The sequence below is a fragment of the Haliotis rufescens genome, unplaced genomic scaffold (genome assembly GCF_023055435.1).
Source record: "Haliotis rufescens isolate VD_foot unplaced genomic scaffold, xgHalRufe1.0.p SCAF_4, whole genome shotgun sequence".
Classification (NCBI taxonomy): domain Eukaryota; kingdom Metazoa; phylum Mollusca; class Gastropoda; order Lepetellida; family Haliotidae; genus Haliotis; species Haliotis rufescens.
In genome coordinates, this window is record NW_025964112.1 from 64,781,456 (window position 1) to 64,800,099 (window position 18,644).

An 18,644-nucleotide genomic window follows, 5' to 3' on the forward strand; every position below is an offset into this window, starting at 1 on the left:
TTTGATGAATAAAATCCATTATGCTCGGATAATGCGATGATATTTTCGATATTCAACACAATGTAGTCAGCGATTTAATCACGTCAGTAATGGTCAAGCACTTGAATTAGCAGGGAAATCAAGACAGGACAAACTTTCCAAGCCATTAGCTTTTCCACGGGTGTGGGTTAAGTTTCAAATATAAGGGAGGATGCGCGCCAATGATGGAACTGTATCTGTAGGAGAATGGCTTGTTCTGCTAATCAATCTCCCCAGCGAGTGTCCTCGTAGAGAGCGTGCCGTCCTCTCGCGGTATACCTGCCGAGCACTGGCTGCCACGCTTTCAGTATTGAACACTTTGCCTACCTTTCAGTCGCACTATACATGTGAATTGGTCGCCGGCCAACACTGATCTCAAGGCGTTATTTGCATAGCATTCAAAGGCAAGTCACGTGATCTGCCTTCATCCTCCCACTAGGAAAGAGACTATTTAGTCTCCAGTCTGCAAGGATTCCTCCATTAGGTGCACGATGTTGAGCTGGAAACTTCCCCCCGCCCGGCCCAAGGTAGGTTTCGCATGGGTACTTGTCATCACAGCTTGGGCCAGTGTCGCCAGCAGTTTAGAAGCAGGCATCACAGGTCTAGGATCAGGAGAAGACGAGGACTTATCGGCAGTTAGTGACAAGCGAGCAGCATTTAGTGCTTGGGCCGGAAAAAGAGACTTTCTTGAAAACTTTCCTGAAAGTGATTCTAAGGAAAAGAGGCCGGCGTTTAGCGCTTGGGCCGGTAAAAGAGACTATACCGAAGGCGATAAACGGGCGGCATTCAGCGCCTGGGCCGGCAAGAGAAGCTTAGGGGGTGAACTTGACAAAAGAGCTGCTTTTAATGCCTGGGCCGGGAAAAGGGGCACAGGGGGTGAACTTTTACAAGATAAGAGGGCACCCTTTAGCGTTTGGGCAGGGAAGAGAGATTTCGAAGGGAGTTTCCCCGAGGGCAAAAGGGCAGCTTTTAATGCTTGGGCAGGTAAAAGGAGTACACCGGGCGACCAAGAGTTATCTGACGATAAGAGGGCCGCCTTCTCCTCCTGGGCAGGAAAGCGGGACAGCGGGGATTCCCAGAGTGAAGCCACAGACGAGTTCGACTCCGACAAGAGGGCTGCCTTCAGCTCTTGGGCTGGCAAACGATCAGTTACCGAAGCGCGACTAAACCTAAAACTGTTGGACTGGTACCTGTCGAGAGCTCTGGCCAAGGTGATGGAGAAGCGGAAGTTTAGTGTGTGGGCAGGGAAGAGAGACCGGTACAACAACATATTTCGTCGGAGGTTCGGTCCTTGGTCCGGCTAACCAGCTTCAGGTGAGGGCATCAATAGTCAACGTATCTTGTTAATCCGTCAGTAGCATATTGTCCAGGTTCTCCGGTCTTCTTAATTTCAGCCTCTTGTTATGGCATTAACTAACACGCATCTTTAACAAAATACTCAGAAGTGATTTCTCTGGGAAGAATATTGAGAAAAAAAGGAATCAGTCTTTCACTCACGGATGACTTAAACACTGAAGGAAATATGTAACATTTCTAAATAAATGCACAGAATTGAAAGGAAATATGTAACATTTCTAAATAAATGCACAGAATTGATAGTGATGAATAGGAAACGTTTCAGAAAAGAATAAAGAATTTCATTTCTCAATAATGAACTTAAGCACGGATATTCACGCGCAACAACCTTGATGCAGTCAATTTGTACAAATTTAACATTATTTCCCGAGTATGGGTAGTCAATTCATCACAATAAAACGCTCCCAACTCGACATATGCCATCACGCATATCGGAATACAGGATTAACTGTGAAATGCTGCAATCATGTTCTGAAGTTTCACCCTTAAATATGTTTGATGAAGTCAAGAAACCTGGCGGTAGTGTCTGTAATGTAATCACATAAGATTTCACTTAGTTTTGCAGCTAGACTTAACAGGAGTCGTGTGTTTTTGCTCAATTAGTATCTAATATACAGCCGAACAGACTCGTGCGCCGTTGACAGCATAAAATATTCATTGTAGCATTTGATACATCTGAATATCTTAAAGAACTGTTGAAAGTACGAATGACTTTATGTGATAATAATAATAATATATGGAAACATTTTCTATTTTTCGACTATATGAATTAATATTTAACCTTGACTTCACTTGCAAACTTGAAGATCCGGGATAGAATAGGTCTTCAGCAACTCATGCTTGCCGTAAAAGGCGACTATGCTTGGGGTAAGAGGCGATTAACAGGATGTGGTCAGGCTCGCTGACTTGGTTGATGCATGTCATCGTATCCCAATTGCGTGGATCGATGCTCATCACTGGATTGTCTAGTCCAGACTCGATTATTTTCAGACCACCGTCATATAGCTGGAATATTGCTGAGTGCGGCGTTAAACAACAAACAAACAACCAAATGACGTCCTCTGAATGAGGGGGTGGAGGTTATATTTTCAGCTCGGTAGAATGCATTGTGAATGATCAACATACTGTTCTGAACTTGATTACGAAGATCTGTATTTCTACTTGTGCCTTACACAGTTTTAATATACCAAACAAACTATACGGAATATACCCGCTTTATAGCTAAATGGTAATGCAAGGTTAGTTAGATTGCCTCGGAAATATAGAAGAGACAAAGTAGATAAGATATTTATTGATAATAACTTCTTTATAATACTGTAATAGCGACGTTTCGGTATAGATCCTTATGTCGTTGCCTTGCATGACAACGGTATCAGGATCGATACTGAACGTTGCTATTACAGTATAATAAAGACGTTATCCATAAAATAATAGTGTCTACTTTGTCATCCGTTAACTTCCAAGAAATGCCTATCGAACAATTCAATATGGAACAGAAATGTGATAAGAATTGGAAATAAGGATTAAAAATTATATATGAGAAAACTGCAAAAGACGTTTTTCAATTACGGGTTGTGTCTTCCAGAGGTAGATAAAATCAAGTTCACACTGTGTATGGTGGTATTTTCTGTGTTGTGATTATATTCCATTACTACATACGTGATAACCGGTTGCAGCTCCAGCAACATCCGATAGCCCTTGTTCACTGATGCAAAGAATTATAAAGTGGGCGAAAAAAGCCTACAAAATATTATTCTACATAAAATACGACATTAATAATTCACTTCGCGGAAATATCACTTTTATCTGAACGGTATTTCCCCATGAAATAATCGTTAAGTATCACGCGATAAACTTCAAGAGGAAAACCTGAGGTCCGCCTTCAGTGTACTCCTGTGTGACCAACGACAGGTGCGTTTTCGCATTACGACAGGTGGGTCAGGACAGGACACGTTCGCGAACACCTGGTGTCATGACTAAACGTTGACAGTGACTCTTGACTTTTGAAATTTGGAAATGTTTTAATATATTTCTGTCGGAATAACATGTGCCCCACTAAAGTGGGTAATAGGCGACTAACGGGATCGGGTGGTCAGGCTCGCCGACTGGGTTGTTGCGGTCATATCCAAATTGCGTGGATCGATGCGCATATCAATCACTGGATTGTCTGGTCCAGACTCGATTATTTACAGACCGCCGTCATATAGCTGGAATATTGCTGAGTGCGGCGTTAAATAACAAACACTAAAGTGGATTGGATGGTCAGACTCGGTGACGTTGATGACACGTGTGGGTGGGGCGTTGTTCATCAATCACTGACTTGTCTGGTTCAGGCGCAATAATTTCGGATTCAAGTCGAATTGATATTTTTCATGTTAAAATGAAACAAAGGTTACGTTATTTGATAAACCAAGTTACTGATATCTCAGAAATAAATATCATGCGTAGAAAACAGGGATAGCAGGGTAGTCTAGTGGTAACGGCATGCGCTCGTCACACTGAGTGTGAGTGAGTTGGGTTTAACGCCGCTTTTCACAGTATTCCAGTTATATCGCGGCGTGTCAGCTTAATGTGGGAGGAAAGCCCGAAGTGATGCAGGTCTCAGACGTTTACCACTTTGGTGAAACCCACGAGCACGGGTATGGTGCTGACAAACCTAGAAACATAATCGGGGCGAACCGGGATTCGAACCCACAATCAGGTTTCTGGCGTGCCCAAGGGACGCAACTCTGCACAGCGAATCGCGGCGCCTTAGACGACTGGGCCAACCGTACCCCCCGTCACACTGAGATCCGGGTTCTGTTCTCCCTTGCGGTGAGTGAGTGAGTATGGTTTTACGCCGCTTTTAGCAATATTCCAGCAATATCACGGCGGGGGACACCAGAAATGGGCTTCACACATTGTACCCATGTCGGCCCTTGCGGTGAGTGTGCTGGAATATTGCTACAAAAGACCGCACTCCAAACCAACCCATACTGTCAACCATTACCTTCATCGTACCTAATTCTGTATACAGTAACTACGGTTATAACGAACCCAAAGGGGCCACTAATTTTAGTTCGTTATAATCGTAGTTCGTTATAGGCATATATACAGCATAACTACAGCAAATTTTAGGGACAAAAAAGTAAGTTCGTTATATCCGTCAGTTCGTTATAAGCGTGTTCGTTATAACCGTAGTTGACTGTAGTTAAATGTACATTAGGTCACATACCACTCATGAGGTAAGGTGAAATGGAGTTTCGGTGCGTTCAAAATAAACTCACGTATACGGAGACGTGAATTCCCATGTGTGGCTGTTTGTATTAGCCCGGATGTATGCCGGTTTTATATTGCCAGCTCACTGAAATACCATGCAGACGTTTAACATGAATTTACCACTCATACTGTATACTGACTGCGAGCCGACAGTCCTAGTTATCTCCCCTTAATGCCGAGTGCCAGACAGGGTAACAACAAGCACCACCGTTACCACGGTGACGGCATCGCCCCTGCCTTCCGATCACCAGACAGACTGTATACCCCCTACGTACCCCCACGGAAGCAGTAATATGCGTATATAATACTCAAATCTGTCAGTGTCTGTAAGGTATACGAAGTACATATATTAATGTAAATTTATTTGGCGAAAAATCCATTTGTCATCATCACTGATCGCAATTTCATTTTTTAGAGTAGCATTGAAGAACATTATACGTCTGAATACATCAAGTTTAACAGTGACTTAAGGCGAGAAAGCTTACCCACTACATTATTGATGTGACAGTGTCTAGGAATATGAACCTTACATATATTTTCTTTCCTGCCGCAGGGCAAATAAATACGAGCAGCCCCGACTGCATTGTAGGGAAGCTGTGCTCAGTGTCTAAGTGCGTAGGGCTAGGAATCTCAACGTCAATCATCATTTTTAAGCACCCAACTCTTGAACGAGCAGATTATTTGGCAACTTTACACATAGTTGAGTCAGTGATTGTCTGACTGCCTCAAAGATTACTCTAAGTTTGAGATGTGTCATCTCGAAAACTTGAATATATTTGGCACATATCCAAATATCGTTTTATGTAAATTTAAAAAAAATAGTTTGATGTCTGGTATATCCAAAACTTTATTCGAAAAGTTATAATTTCATATTACTTGATCGAGTTTTTTATTTATCAATCTTGACATCTGATGCTACGAAAACGCGTGCGTGAAACGTTCAACGTTTAACAGGGATACTTCACAGGAAAACCTTTCTTGGATAATAGCTCCACAGCTTGTATCCTATCCAAATGGTAATAGTAGACGTCTGTTGATTTAACATTTGGGGATATATTTACTGTTTACTTGGAAGATTGTGTGTTGGAAAACCAGCAGCCAGGACAGGTTAGCTATGGTAATATAACGAATCGGGTGTTGTTCATTCCGTACTGTAGTTAGTAACATGGGTTCCACACGCTCGCAACCCGTGAAGATCCGGGGTAGAATAAGTCTTCAGCAACCAATACTTGTAAGGCGACTAACGGGATCGGGTGGTCAGGTTTGCTGACTTGGTTGATGCATGTCATCGTATCCCAATTGCGTGGATCGATGCTCATGATGTCAATCACTGGATTGTCTGTCCAGACTCGATTATTTACAGACCGCCGTCATATTGCTGGAATATTGATGAGTGCGGCGTAAAACAACAAACAAAACAATCAAATCCACTCAGTGGCATTGTCGACATTTACGTACCTTTACAATTTGCAGCACGCAGGTGTTTCTCAGTATGATCGTGTATGTTGGGACAGACAGAGATATATACATGCTTAATGAATGCCGCTAATAGCCTTCTGCAAGTTAATGTCAGGTTTTCGATAACAGGAATGTTTAATTCAATATAACACTTCTACAGTAAGAGATAATTTTTCAAGTCGAGATCAGATTTCTGCAGCCTTAAACCCGGTGTGGAGAACAGAAGCCGTGTCTATATGTCACGTCGTACTTCTGCTAATATTTCATACATTATGCAAATAAACATTAATATTTTAAAGATTAGGCTCTCTGAGGGATTAAGAATTTGGCGATACAAGTAATTGAATGTCATGGAAATTTTAAAGCAAGATTAGACTCAAGTGTTGTATCCAGGCAAACACTGTTTTGGGTCGAATGCGTAGAATGTCATTGGGAAACGAAATAAACTTTGGTATAAATGTGTAAATTATTATTGGAGATGTATTTACGTCAGCAAACACTTTTCAGTATGGCTGTCACGTTGGCCTAGACACACGTGACACATGTACACAATACATGGGCGGATACAGCTTTTTTGAAAAGGGGGGGTGCACAATTAAGATCTATTTACTGTCTTTGGTGGTAATTTATACAGAAATAAAGATTTTTTTCGAAATTAAAAAAAAGGGGGGGGGGGGGGGGGGGGCGGTGCGCACCCCCCCCCCCCCCCCCCCCCCCCCCCCCCCCCCTCTGTATCCGTCCGTGCAATACAAAGCGAATACAATGTAGATCCGTGAAGATCCGGGGTAGAATAGGTCTTCAGCAAGCCATGCCGTTAAAGGCGACTATGCTTGTCGTAGGAGGCGACTGGGATCGGGTGGTCAGGCTTGCTAAATTGGTTGATGCGGTCATCGTATCCCGATTGCGTAGATCGATGCTCATGATGTCAATCACTGGATTGTCGAGTCCAGACTCGAGTATTAACAGACAGCTGTTATGTAGCTGGAATATTGTGCCGAGTGCGGCGTTAAAAAAAACAAATCTTCCTACATTGCTCACGGCCATTATGTTATGTTCTTCGGAGCGACTGTCAGGCTAAGAACATCGGCATGACTGAATAGTGAGTGAGTTAGGTTTAATGCCGCTTTGAACCGCATTTCAGTTATATTACGGCGTGTCAGCTAATGTGGGAGGAAAGCCTGACGTTATACAGGTCTGAGACGTTTACCACTTTGGTGAAACGCACGAGCACAGTGGTGCTGAAAAAATCAAGAAACACAATCGATCGTAGGTGTCTGGCGTGTCATAGCGACGCAACTCTGCACAGAGAATTGCGGGGCCTTAGACGACTGGACCATGCGTGCCCCCTCAAAATTGATAAACCGGTATTCGAATCCAACGATCGTGGGTTTCTGGCGTGCCCAAGGGACGCAACTGCACAGAGAAAATATTGCGGCGCCTTAGATGATAGGGCCATCACGTAACCGAGGGATTTAGCTATCTAGTATCTGCAACTTTAGTGACATTAAGGACGGCGGGTCTTTTTTCTTTCACTCTCTCTTTTTATGTATTGGATAGAGCCCGACTGAAAGGCGATAAGGAATTTCAACGCCCGAGGCGGTCTATTGGCCGCAGAGGGGCACAAACCGACAAAGATCACGTGGGCCACGAACGCGTTTATGCCCGACGATGCAAAACCGCAAACTGAGGCTCACACCCCTCTCGTCCGAAACAAATCGTCCGACCTCGTTTCGTTACGCGTGCGGAGTCGTTACGAGGATTACGACCCGTCGAAGCAGTGGTGATGACGCACCCACGTTCTTTGATGCCAATTTAGCAAGATCGGCTGTGAAGGAGATTGAATTGGCAGCAATACAGAATACACAGAAAATGGTGATCAACAATGCGATCAGCTTGGACAGGGGAACTGACAAAAACGATTCTCATAACATGACAAGTGTATTTTTAAATAGAATGTACCCGTGAAGATCCGGGGTAGAATAGGTCTTCAGCAACCCATGCTTGCCGTTAAAGACGACTATGCTTGTCGTAAGAGGCGACAAACGGGATCGGGTGGTCAAGCTCGCTGACTTGGTTGATGCATGTCATCGTATCGATGCTCATGATATCAATCACTAGATTGTCTGGTCTAGACTCGATTATTTACAGACCGCCGTCATATAGCTGGAATATTGCCGAGTGCGGCGTTAAACAACAAACAATCAATCAACCAGCTTTTACGATGCTTTGAACAGTATTTAAGTGTTATCACTGTATGTAAGCTTCATTTTGGAGGAAATGCAGAAGTGTTGCAGGTCTTAGATATTTAACGTTTGTGAAATCCCCGAAAACTGTTTCGTGAATCTGAAACTAGAGACCAAGATCATTGGATCATAACACACCAAAGGGACGTAACTCTGAATTGCTGCGCCTCAGACGACAGTGCCTGAAACATCACTGCGTGGGCTGACCGGAGCTGTCAGCCAGAGACTGTAACAAGCATCAAATATTTGGACAAAGGAAAATAGCCGAACACTGAAGCCGATTAGCTGTGCACATATCAAATGACAAAGGACAATATTTGACAATTTCAAAATTTCTCTCATTTTTTTATGTGCCGTCTGTGCTTCAACCAACACCACGTGTCTACATCTTCTGTATTCAACTAAATCCCCAAATATGAATTATATCTTGAGGCATGTAATGAACAATTATTCGATATGCCCGTGGCTTCCAGTAAATCACGTATGTTATTTCCTTTTCACTGATGCTAATAAGAAACAGAGTCAGCTCAAGTTTGGGCTGAATATAGGATATCAGAGTATTCATCTGCAAGCGCTGTAGATGTTCTCATGTGGCTTCAGTAATGGCGAAAGTACATTGTATTCGTTTGTTTGTTGTTTAACGCGGCACTCAGCAATATTCCAGCTATATGACAGCGGTCTGTAAATAATCGAGTCTGGACCAGACAATCTAGTGATTGATATCATGAGCATCGATCCACGCAATTGAGATACGATGACATGCATCAACCAAGTCAGCGAGCGTAACCACCCGATCCCGTTAGTCGCCTCTTACGACAAGCATAGTCGCCTTTAACGGCAAGCATGGGTTGCTGAAGCCCTATTCTATCCCGGATCTTCACGGGTCTACATTGTATTCGCTCTGTATTGTGGGTCTAGGACGCACACAGTGATTATGTTTATTATGTGTATTGCTGCACGTGGCACTAAGTGCACGTGGGAGAGAAGGTAGGTTTAAGATTATATTACGCTACACTGATGGAGTCGATTCTCATCAAGAACCTGGATACATATCGAAGTTTGTTTAACTCGAATAATGCATGTTATCCTCTTCTCTACACCAGTTATATCAATGTTTTCCTAACTCTTTTTTAAAGGGTTGACAACCTAAATCTAATTAATATCTGCGCCGAACGTTCTTTGTTTGTTTGTTTGTTTGTTGTTTAACGCCGCACTCAGCAAAATGGACAGCTATATGACGGCGGTCTGTAAAAATCAAGTCTGGACGAGACACTCAAGTGATTGACTTCATGAGCATCGATCCAGGCAATTAGGATACGATGACATGCATTAACCAATTGAGCGAGCCTGACCACCTGATCCCGTTAGTCGTCTCTTAAGACAAGCATAGTTGTCTATAAAGCCTCCAACAGACATTATATATCACGATAAACATGTTACAGTCACAATTTGTCTTATTGGAAACATTAAACGTGTTGTAATCACCACCGAGCGTGATATAGCCGACGCTGATGTGTTGTAGTCTACGGTGAATGTCTTATGACCACCGTTGAACGTGATATAGCCGACGTTGATGTGTTGTAGTCTACGGTGAATGTCTTATGACCACCGTTGAACGTGATATAGCTGACGTTGACGTGTTGTAGTCTACGGTGAATGTCCTATGACCACCGTTGAACGTGTTATAGCCGACGTTGATGTGTTGTAGTCTACGGTGAATGTCCTATGACCACCGTTGAACGTGTTATAGCCGACGCTGACGTGTTGTAGTCTACGGTGAATGTCCTATGACCACCGTTGAACGTGTTATAGCCGACGCTGATGTGTATAATATATGTTTAATGTGTTATAACCCGCGCTGAATGCGTTATGGTCTATAAGGACAGGTGTCAGGGAAGCGTTTATACGAGGTTTGGGAATTTCTTCTGAAAAGAGGAGTCAATTAGTCTTCAGGTAACAAACAAACACTTTTTTTTATACAAATTGTGTGAGTAGAGGGTGAGTGTACATTTGGACACTCTTATCCTTTTCGCGGACACTTGGTGTCATTAATTATGGTGATCTATTCATATAATTTTCACCGCTATTTTGTCTTTTACGCCCCATGGAATCTGTTAATCGCGACGGTTCATCTCTGGCGTTGACGTCTTATATTCTATTGATGTGAAATAAACAATTGGGCGACGTGATTGGCATGTGATTGGCTGTGCAGTGGGTGGGGCCGCACCACCTGAGCACCCAGGCGGACACGCCAACAACAATAACATCTGGCTGAAAAGGAAGTTCTCCAACAATAGGAGTTCAGGATAACAAGCTTGCTTGTCTCATTGATTGCTAATAGCCGTCAGCATATGCATACCCCAGCTCATTTACCCAGGTGTGACTTCCCCAAGTATCCGATATCGCCAAGGCCTCATTCAGAAAGAAGACTGGCTGATACATCCCCAGTCCACTCCGGTGACATCCATGACCACAATATGAGCCCCACACCCACGTCTTTGGTAAAAGTCGACGGGATTAATTAACCTTAATCTATTCATGTGTTCAGTAACCGTATATGTTCTGCCTAAATGCAAATAAGGACACTTCAGACGCGGATTAATTAACCTAAATCTATTCTAATAATTAGTAACCGTATAGAAGATTTTCGGCCCAAAATGGAAATAATATATATTCCAAGTTGAACCCAGTTATATCTTACATAACTGTCTATCTGATTATCCACTCAAGACACAGCTGCCGATCGGCATTGTTTGAATCGGGTCACCTTTGGACGTAAATACGCATATAACACGCATTAATGCTTATCAAGTAACTATTACGGCCTGATGGAGATGGTTGCTGTTGCTGTCTTTCAACAAAATCCCCGTCGAGGTCCACACGCTTCTGCCAACAATGCTGGAGTGCTTGGACCCCACTGGTGTAGAAGACGTACTCCTGGTGGTGTAAAACGTCATGCTGCATAATGTTCACAGGAAGTTTTGGAAACGATGGGCGGTGCCAAATCTGAATGTTTAATTTGCTCAGTTTTGGGTCGCAGCCATGACAACAACGAACATGTCCTGGTGGAAAAAACCGTACCATCAGTTTTTTCGCGAGGATTTGCCCCAGTATTCTCACGCAGTTGCCAAAGCATGTTGACATAATATTGACCACTAATAGTCTGACCGTTCGGGAGCTAGACAACCAGTCCATTGGAATCTCTGAAAACCGAAGACGTCACCTTGCCAGATGATGGAACGATCTCTGATTTCTGCGAAGAAGACGTTATCCATGTTTATCAACAGGGAATACCTAGTCACCCTGATGCTTGCAGACTTGGAAGTATTGTACTTACACATACAAACAGTTACAGGTGTACTGTACATCGTTCGGAGTTAGATTGAGAACTTTTCGTACCATTGGAGCTTAGGGTTTGGGATCTGCATGGATCTGTCAGTGTGTGATTGTATGGAACTGTCAGTGTGTGTATGGATCTGTCAGTGTGTGATTGTATGGATCTGTCAGTGTGTGGGTGTATGGATCTGTCAGTGTGTGGACATGTGGATCTGTCAGTGTGTGTATGGATCTGTCAGTGTGTGTGTATGGATCTGTCAGTGTGTGCGTGGGTGTATGGATCCGTCAGTGTGTGGGTGCATGGAACTGTCAGTGTGTGATTGTATGGAACTGTCAGTGTGTATGGATCTGTCAGTGTGTGATTGTATGGATCTGTCAGTGTGTGGGTGTATTGAACTGTCAGTGTGTGGGTGTATTGAACTGTCAGTGTGTGTATGGATCTGTCAGTGTGTGATTGTATGGAACTGTCAGTGTGTGGGTGTATGGAACTGTCAGTGTGTGTATGGATCTGTCAGTGTGTGTATGGATCTCTCAGTGTGTGTGTATGGATCTGTCAGTGTGTGTGTATGGATCTGTCAGTGTGGGGGTGTATGGAACTGTCAGTGTGTGTGTATGGATCTGTCAGTGTGTGTATGGATCTGTCAGTGTGTGTGTATGGATCTGTCAGTGTGTGTGTATGGATCTGTCAGTGTGGGGGTGTATTGATCTGTCAGTGTGTGTGTATGGATCTGTCAGTGTGTGGGTGTATGGATCTGTCAGTATGTGTGTATGGATCTGTCAGTGTGTGATTGTATGGATCTGTCAGTGTGTGGGTGTATGGATCTGTCAGTGTGTGATTGTATGGATCTGTCAGTGTGTGTGTATGGATCTGTCAGTGTGTGATTGTATGGATCTGTCAGTGTGTGGGTATATGGATCTGTCAGTGTGTGTGTATGGATCTGTCAGTGTGTGTGTGTGTGTGGATCTGTCAGTGTAAGGCTGTCCGGATCTGTCAATGGGTGTATGGATCTGTCAGTGCAAGGTTGTATGGAGTTGTCAGTATGTTGGTATCGAAGCTAACTATTATTTCTATTTCTTGAAAGAGTACTGATACATTTAATCTAAGTTGAACATGAGCACTTCAAGCAAGGAATGCAGATGTAGCCTTGCAGTAACAATAAATAATGTAAGTCAAAGGAAACGTGCACAATTATTATGAGAAAGTTTTTCTTTATCATGCAACGCTATCCCTTCAATAATAGATGCGTAAGACGTAATGTCTCTGAATGAAAAAGCTGTAGAAATATAGTATTTTTATTTTATAGTATTTAATTTTTTTATGAATATACTACTACATCCACATGTCCCATTTTCAATAAAAAGTATTTGATGCCATGTCTGTGTACACATCGAGAAACATCTATCTACAACGTATTGGCGCATGTACCAGTAGCCTTCCGAGCAACCAGAGACAGCACCCCGAGGGTACATCATTTGCATATTTATCGGATTTGCTTATAGCATCGACGACAATGCCAGTTGAGGTAAATAGCAGAAGGGAATCGCCGAGAGCTCTTACCATGTGTGTATAACTAACCCTGAACTAAAAAGATCAAATACGTCTTTATATTATCGTTATATTTTCGAATTGCTAAACTCGAAACTCTGCATCTTTGAATTTGTTAACATCGAAAGAAGAGATCACACAGGGTAAAGTTTCTAATTGTGCCTTAATGTTGCGGAAGGATGGGGAGCGAAATACATTGTGACAGACATCGAGGATGATTGGGTATACATTGGGTTAGCTTTGATTTGCAAAGTATTTAGGGATCGACGAAAGGGTCATATGAATCATGGATTTGAACGTTCATAATTATTACGTCTCGTCTGACATTTACAGGTTCGTGTTTTGGCTTTTTGTCATAAATACTTGAATACCCGGATATCCCTACGGCCCTATACCTGTGATCAACACGTCACGATACGTCATGAAAACATAGTTCCCGTAATGTGTTACTTTCCAGGAGATGAAGATATGTATGTTTTAGTTGTTAGGAAACTAAGCGGGCAGATCCATAGATCCTTGCACTCTTAAACTGATCATGTTCGCGATATCAAAGAGATTCGTTACACCAGGCAGTTCCTATCGGTGTCGGTATGGATTACTATAATAGATGCAGCTACAGGCAGTAACGCGGATAATCCCGTACGCTCCCCGGATGGCAGGATAGTCCCCCTCGATGGAAGTACTGACGGAAGATGCGGTGCATTCAGACTCATCTTTCATCACAGGCGTGTGATGTATGATAAGGATAATTTCTATCAATCCTTTTAATTTCGCTGCAATACCATTCGGGTTTTGACACTTTCTCCGTGAATTCTCCCACACAGTTAGCAGCAATCTACCACCGAGTTATGTCGGCTCATTGGAGCGTTGGGTCATGACACTCTTAGGATTCTTAGCATCTTGGAGGATACGGTGAGACCAAGGTGTCACAATTCGCTTTGTGCAGAGTTGCGTCCCTTAGCCGTGCCAGGAACCCGTGAACATGGGTTCGATCCCCGACTCTGTTTCCAGGTGAGTCAGCACATACCTGGGTTCCAGGGTTTCACCAAAGTGGTCAACGACCTGCTGTACTTCGGGCGTTCCCTCCCACAAAAAACATGCCGTGGTGTGACTGAAATCCTGGCCAAAGTGGCATTGAACTCACTCAATCTAACCATTTTGGTTACCCTTTCGGCAGTAACAGCTCTACATGTACCTGCTGACACCCCACTGTCAGATTCATGGTCAAGGTCTGTAGTTTGACTAAAAAGCGAGAAAACCAACTATTTCCATAGCGACAAGAAATCACTGCTAAAAAGAGAGCCGATTAAAACAAGGAGTGTCAAAGCATGTATTGATGAATAACTATAGAAAAAAGTGATCGTACAAGTCACCGCTCACTCACTCACTCACTCACTCACTCACTGTATATGTGTCACCGTGATTCACTCTGGGATTTCGCCGCTGGAAACGCAATTTGCCGATATAATATCCACTGAAAATTGACTATAATAGCCAATGAGATAGGATTGTTCTTTAGATTGTATTGATTCGGGTTAAATGCGTGGAACATCCCATAAGGCCATGAAACTGCAGCAATACGAGGGACTGATTGATAGATTAGATTCATAAGCCTTTCACAGGTTAATTAGACTAAGTATGGTAGGAATGTTATCTGTGGTATTACACCTGATGGCAGTGGTAGCGGATATAGAAACAGTAGTAGTCTAAAGTAGAAACAGCAGTGTGTTTCTCACTGTCGTCATGGCGGTACTAGAGTAGAAACAGAAGTGTCTCTCACTGTCGTCATGGCGGTACTAGAGTAGAAACAGAAGTGTATCTCACTGTCGTCATGGCGGTACTAGAGTAGAAACAGAAGTGTGTCTCTCACTGTCGTCATGGCGGTACTAGAGTAGAAACAGCAGTGTGTCTCTCACTGTCGTCATAGCGGTACTAGAGTAGAAACAGAAGTGTCTCTCAATGCCGTCATGGCGGTACTAGAGTAGAAACAGAAGTGTCTCTCTCACTGTCGTCATGGCGGTACTATAGTAGAAACAGAAGTGTCTCTCTCACTGTCGTCATGGCGGTACAAAAGTATATGCGGTAGTGTCTCTCTCACTGTCGTCATGGCGGTGCTAGAGTAGAAACAGTAGTGTCTCTCACTGTCGTCATGGTGGTGCTAGAGTAGAAACAGTAGTGTCTCTCTCACTGTCGTCTTGGCGGTGCTAGAGTAGAAACAGTAGTGTCTCTCTCACTGTCGTCTTGGCGGTGCTAGAGTAGAAACAGTAGTGTCTCTCTCACTGTCGTCATGGCGGTACAAGAGTAGAAACAGTAGTGTCTCTCTCACTGTCGTCATGGCGGTGCTAGAGTAGAAACAGTAGTGTCTCTCTCACTGTCGTCATGGCGGTGCTAGAGTAGAAACAGTAGTGTCTCTATCACTGCCGTCTTGGCGGTGCTAGAGTAGAAACAGTGGTGTCTCTCTCACTGTCGTCATGGCGGTACCAGAGTAGAAACAGTAGTGTCTCTATCACTGCCGTCATGGCGGTGCTAGAGTAGAAACAGTAGTGTCTCTCTCACTGTCGTCTTGGCGGTGCTAGAGTAGAAACAGTGGTGTCTCTCTCACTGTCGTCATGGCGGTACCGGTACAAGAGTAGAAACAGTAGTGTCTCTCTCACTGTCATCTTGGCGGTGCTAGAGTAGAAACAGAAGTGTCTCTCTCACTGTCGTCATGGCGGTACCAGAGTAGAAACAGTGGTGTCTCTCTCACTGTCGTCTTGGCGGTGCTAGAGTAGAAACAGTAGTGTCTCTCTCACTGTCATCTTGGCGGTGCTAGAGTAGAAACAGAAGTGTCTCTCTCACTGTCGTCATGGCGGTACCAGAGTAGAAACAGTGGTGTCTCTCTCACTGTCGTCATGGCGGTACTAGAGTAGAAACAGTAGTGTCTCTATCACTGCCGTCATGGCGGTACTAGAGTAGAAACAGTTGTGTCTATCACTGTCGTCATGGCGGCACTAGAGTAGAAACAGTAGTGTCTCTATCACTGTCGTCATGGCGGTACTAGAGTAGAAACAGTTGTGACTATCACTGTCGCCATGGCGGTACTAGAGAAGAAACAGTAGTGTCTCTATCACTGTCGTCATGGCGGCACTAGAGTAGAAAAGTAGAGTATCTTTCGCTGTCGTCATGGCGGTACTAGAGTAGAAACAGTAGTGTCACCCCCTCTACCTTGCTTGTGTTTCTGTCCAACTGGTTTCACAAAATCTATTCAGTTTGAGAAATTATGATAGATTAAAGCTCTGTTAAAAATCGCGCTGTCGATTAAAAAGTTTTTCGTTGTTCGTAATGGAGGGATATCAAATTGAATCCTTTTCACGCGAAACTATTACCAAAGCGATTTTTCCCTAAAACGGAAGATCCAAGATTAGATCGAGCATAATTCAATGAGATTTCATTCATTAGTTACGAACACTGAGAAGAGTTCGATGGAGTACATTTGTACAAAGAGCAAGAGGAACACTGACGCGGCTTTTTCCCTAACAGCATTTACGGGAAGAAATAGTATTGTCATTTTGTTTACAAGAACAGAATAATTATATCAGTTGTACAATTTAGTGTCCGAGGATGCCGGAAAAACTACAGAATTACATTCAAGTCGGTGACTGTTGAAACTTCTTATTGGGAAGATTACCGGCGTTAACGAGTACAGACGGAAATGCTTGCAAAACGAGATATTTGCCTATTCACGGACGTTCAGCATCAAAACACAACGCTTTTTTCTGCAGTTGATCAGCAAAGGCGGCAGCTGGAGTGGCAAAAAGATTTCATTACAGAGAGGCCCCGCTGAGGCCAAATGTTTTAAATTGGTCTGAACAATTTACACTTGATAGATATTTGTTTCGGAACGGATGTGAAAGTGATGGATGACTCCGTGTCGCTCGCGTTGAGCGGGTTAAAACCATTACTTCATCTGCTGGCGTCAAGTGCAGGCTTATGTTTCTGACATCACTTGGGGTGTGTTGTGCAGCCCGATGGGTGATGCCGTCGCTTGGTTTCATTCCCTTTTAGGTACCCAGAGAAACCCGTTCTTGGCACAACTCACGTTTACTAAGGGGGGTATGGTGGCTTAGCAGCAATAACCGCAACTCATTTGTACTAAGGGGGTATGGTGGCTTAGCAGTAATAACCGCAACTCATTTCTACTGAGGGGATATGGTGGCTTAGCAGCACTAACCGCAACTCATTTCTACTGAGGGGATATGGTGGCTTAGCAGTAATAACCGCAACTCATTTCTACTGAGGGGATATGTTGGCTTAGCAGTAATAACCGCAACTCACTTTTACAAAGGGGATATGTTGGCTTAGCAGTAATAACCGCAACTAAATTTTACAAAGGGGGTATGGTGGCTTAGCAGTAATAACCGCAACTCACTTTTACAAAGGGGGTTTGTTTGTTTAGCAGTAATAACCGCAAGTGGATGAGTGAGTGTTTGGGCGAGTGAGTGAGTGAGTGAGTGTGTGTGTCTGTTTGGATGGGTGTTTTGGTGAGTGAGTCAGTCAGCAAGCAACGTTCCAGAATAATCACGATATACTGCAAATAGTCGAATCTGGGATATTAAACCTAATGGTTGATAGCTCGAACAACAGTCAGCGCCGTCGTGTTATGATGAAACGCATCCTTCAAGGACACATGTTATAACCAACTGCGCTCATCTTAATCGAATGTCAAGGACGTTTTGGAAATCCTCTGCCCGGAGCACATCTTCGGTGTTCCTAGTGAACAAAGGGATGAGGACAGGGAATTATCCAAGCTCCATAAAACGTGACATACGCCATGGACGTAATGATCTATTTCAATAATATATTTAACGTCAAACTGGAGTTAGTATCAATGCATCAAACATGTCCTCTTCTTTAGTTTTGTTTGATCAAATTTAGTCTGGAAGCAATTGATTGCGTAATGGATGTCCCTACACGGACGTAACATTCTCTTGGGTCGAAGGTGACAATATTTGCCAAATAAATAATTTGCCAGAACTGCAATTTTTCCGCGAAGCACAGACGCCATCCATATCGTAAGTAGATAGATCAATGTTCGCCGGAGATCTCGGTAAAAAATCTTCCTTTATTTCTCATGTCAAAGTCAAAGTTAAGGATATTTATTGCATGTAAGGCCTCCGGCCCACATACAAGAGAGTTACAAATAAGTAGTTTACATATTTTTATATATTCTTGTTTAACAATTTGTTTCTGGGGGAAATTGCACTTTTAAAATATATAGCCAGTTTAAATATGACAGCAGCATCTTTTGAAGAAAAAAGAGAAATAAAAACAGGTATAGGATAATTGGACAGATAGCGTTCTGGTATATACTTTCTTCTTAGGTCTGATAATCATCATAATGGTTTGTATAGAGTTTCCCCATGTCTTCAATATGAAGATCACAAGGGCCA

At 43.2% G+C, this 18,644-nt stretch overlaps 1 protein-coding gene across 1 annotated transcript in view; it reads left to right on the top strand.

Moving 5' to 3' along the window:
- Window positions 1-274: 274 nt before the first annotated feature.
- Window positions 275-18,644, top strand: part of LOC124152907 — a 39,912-nt gene continuing 21,542 nt past the window's right edge. The window contains exon 1 of the mRNA XM_046525986.2: window positions 275-1,332. Coding sequence (XP_046381942.1) covers window positions 510-1,322 — 813 coding nt within the window. The 5' untranslated portion in view covers window positions 275-509 and the 3' untranslated portion in view covers window positions 1,323-1,332. The remainder of the gene's footprint in view (window positions 1,333-18,644) is intronic.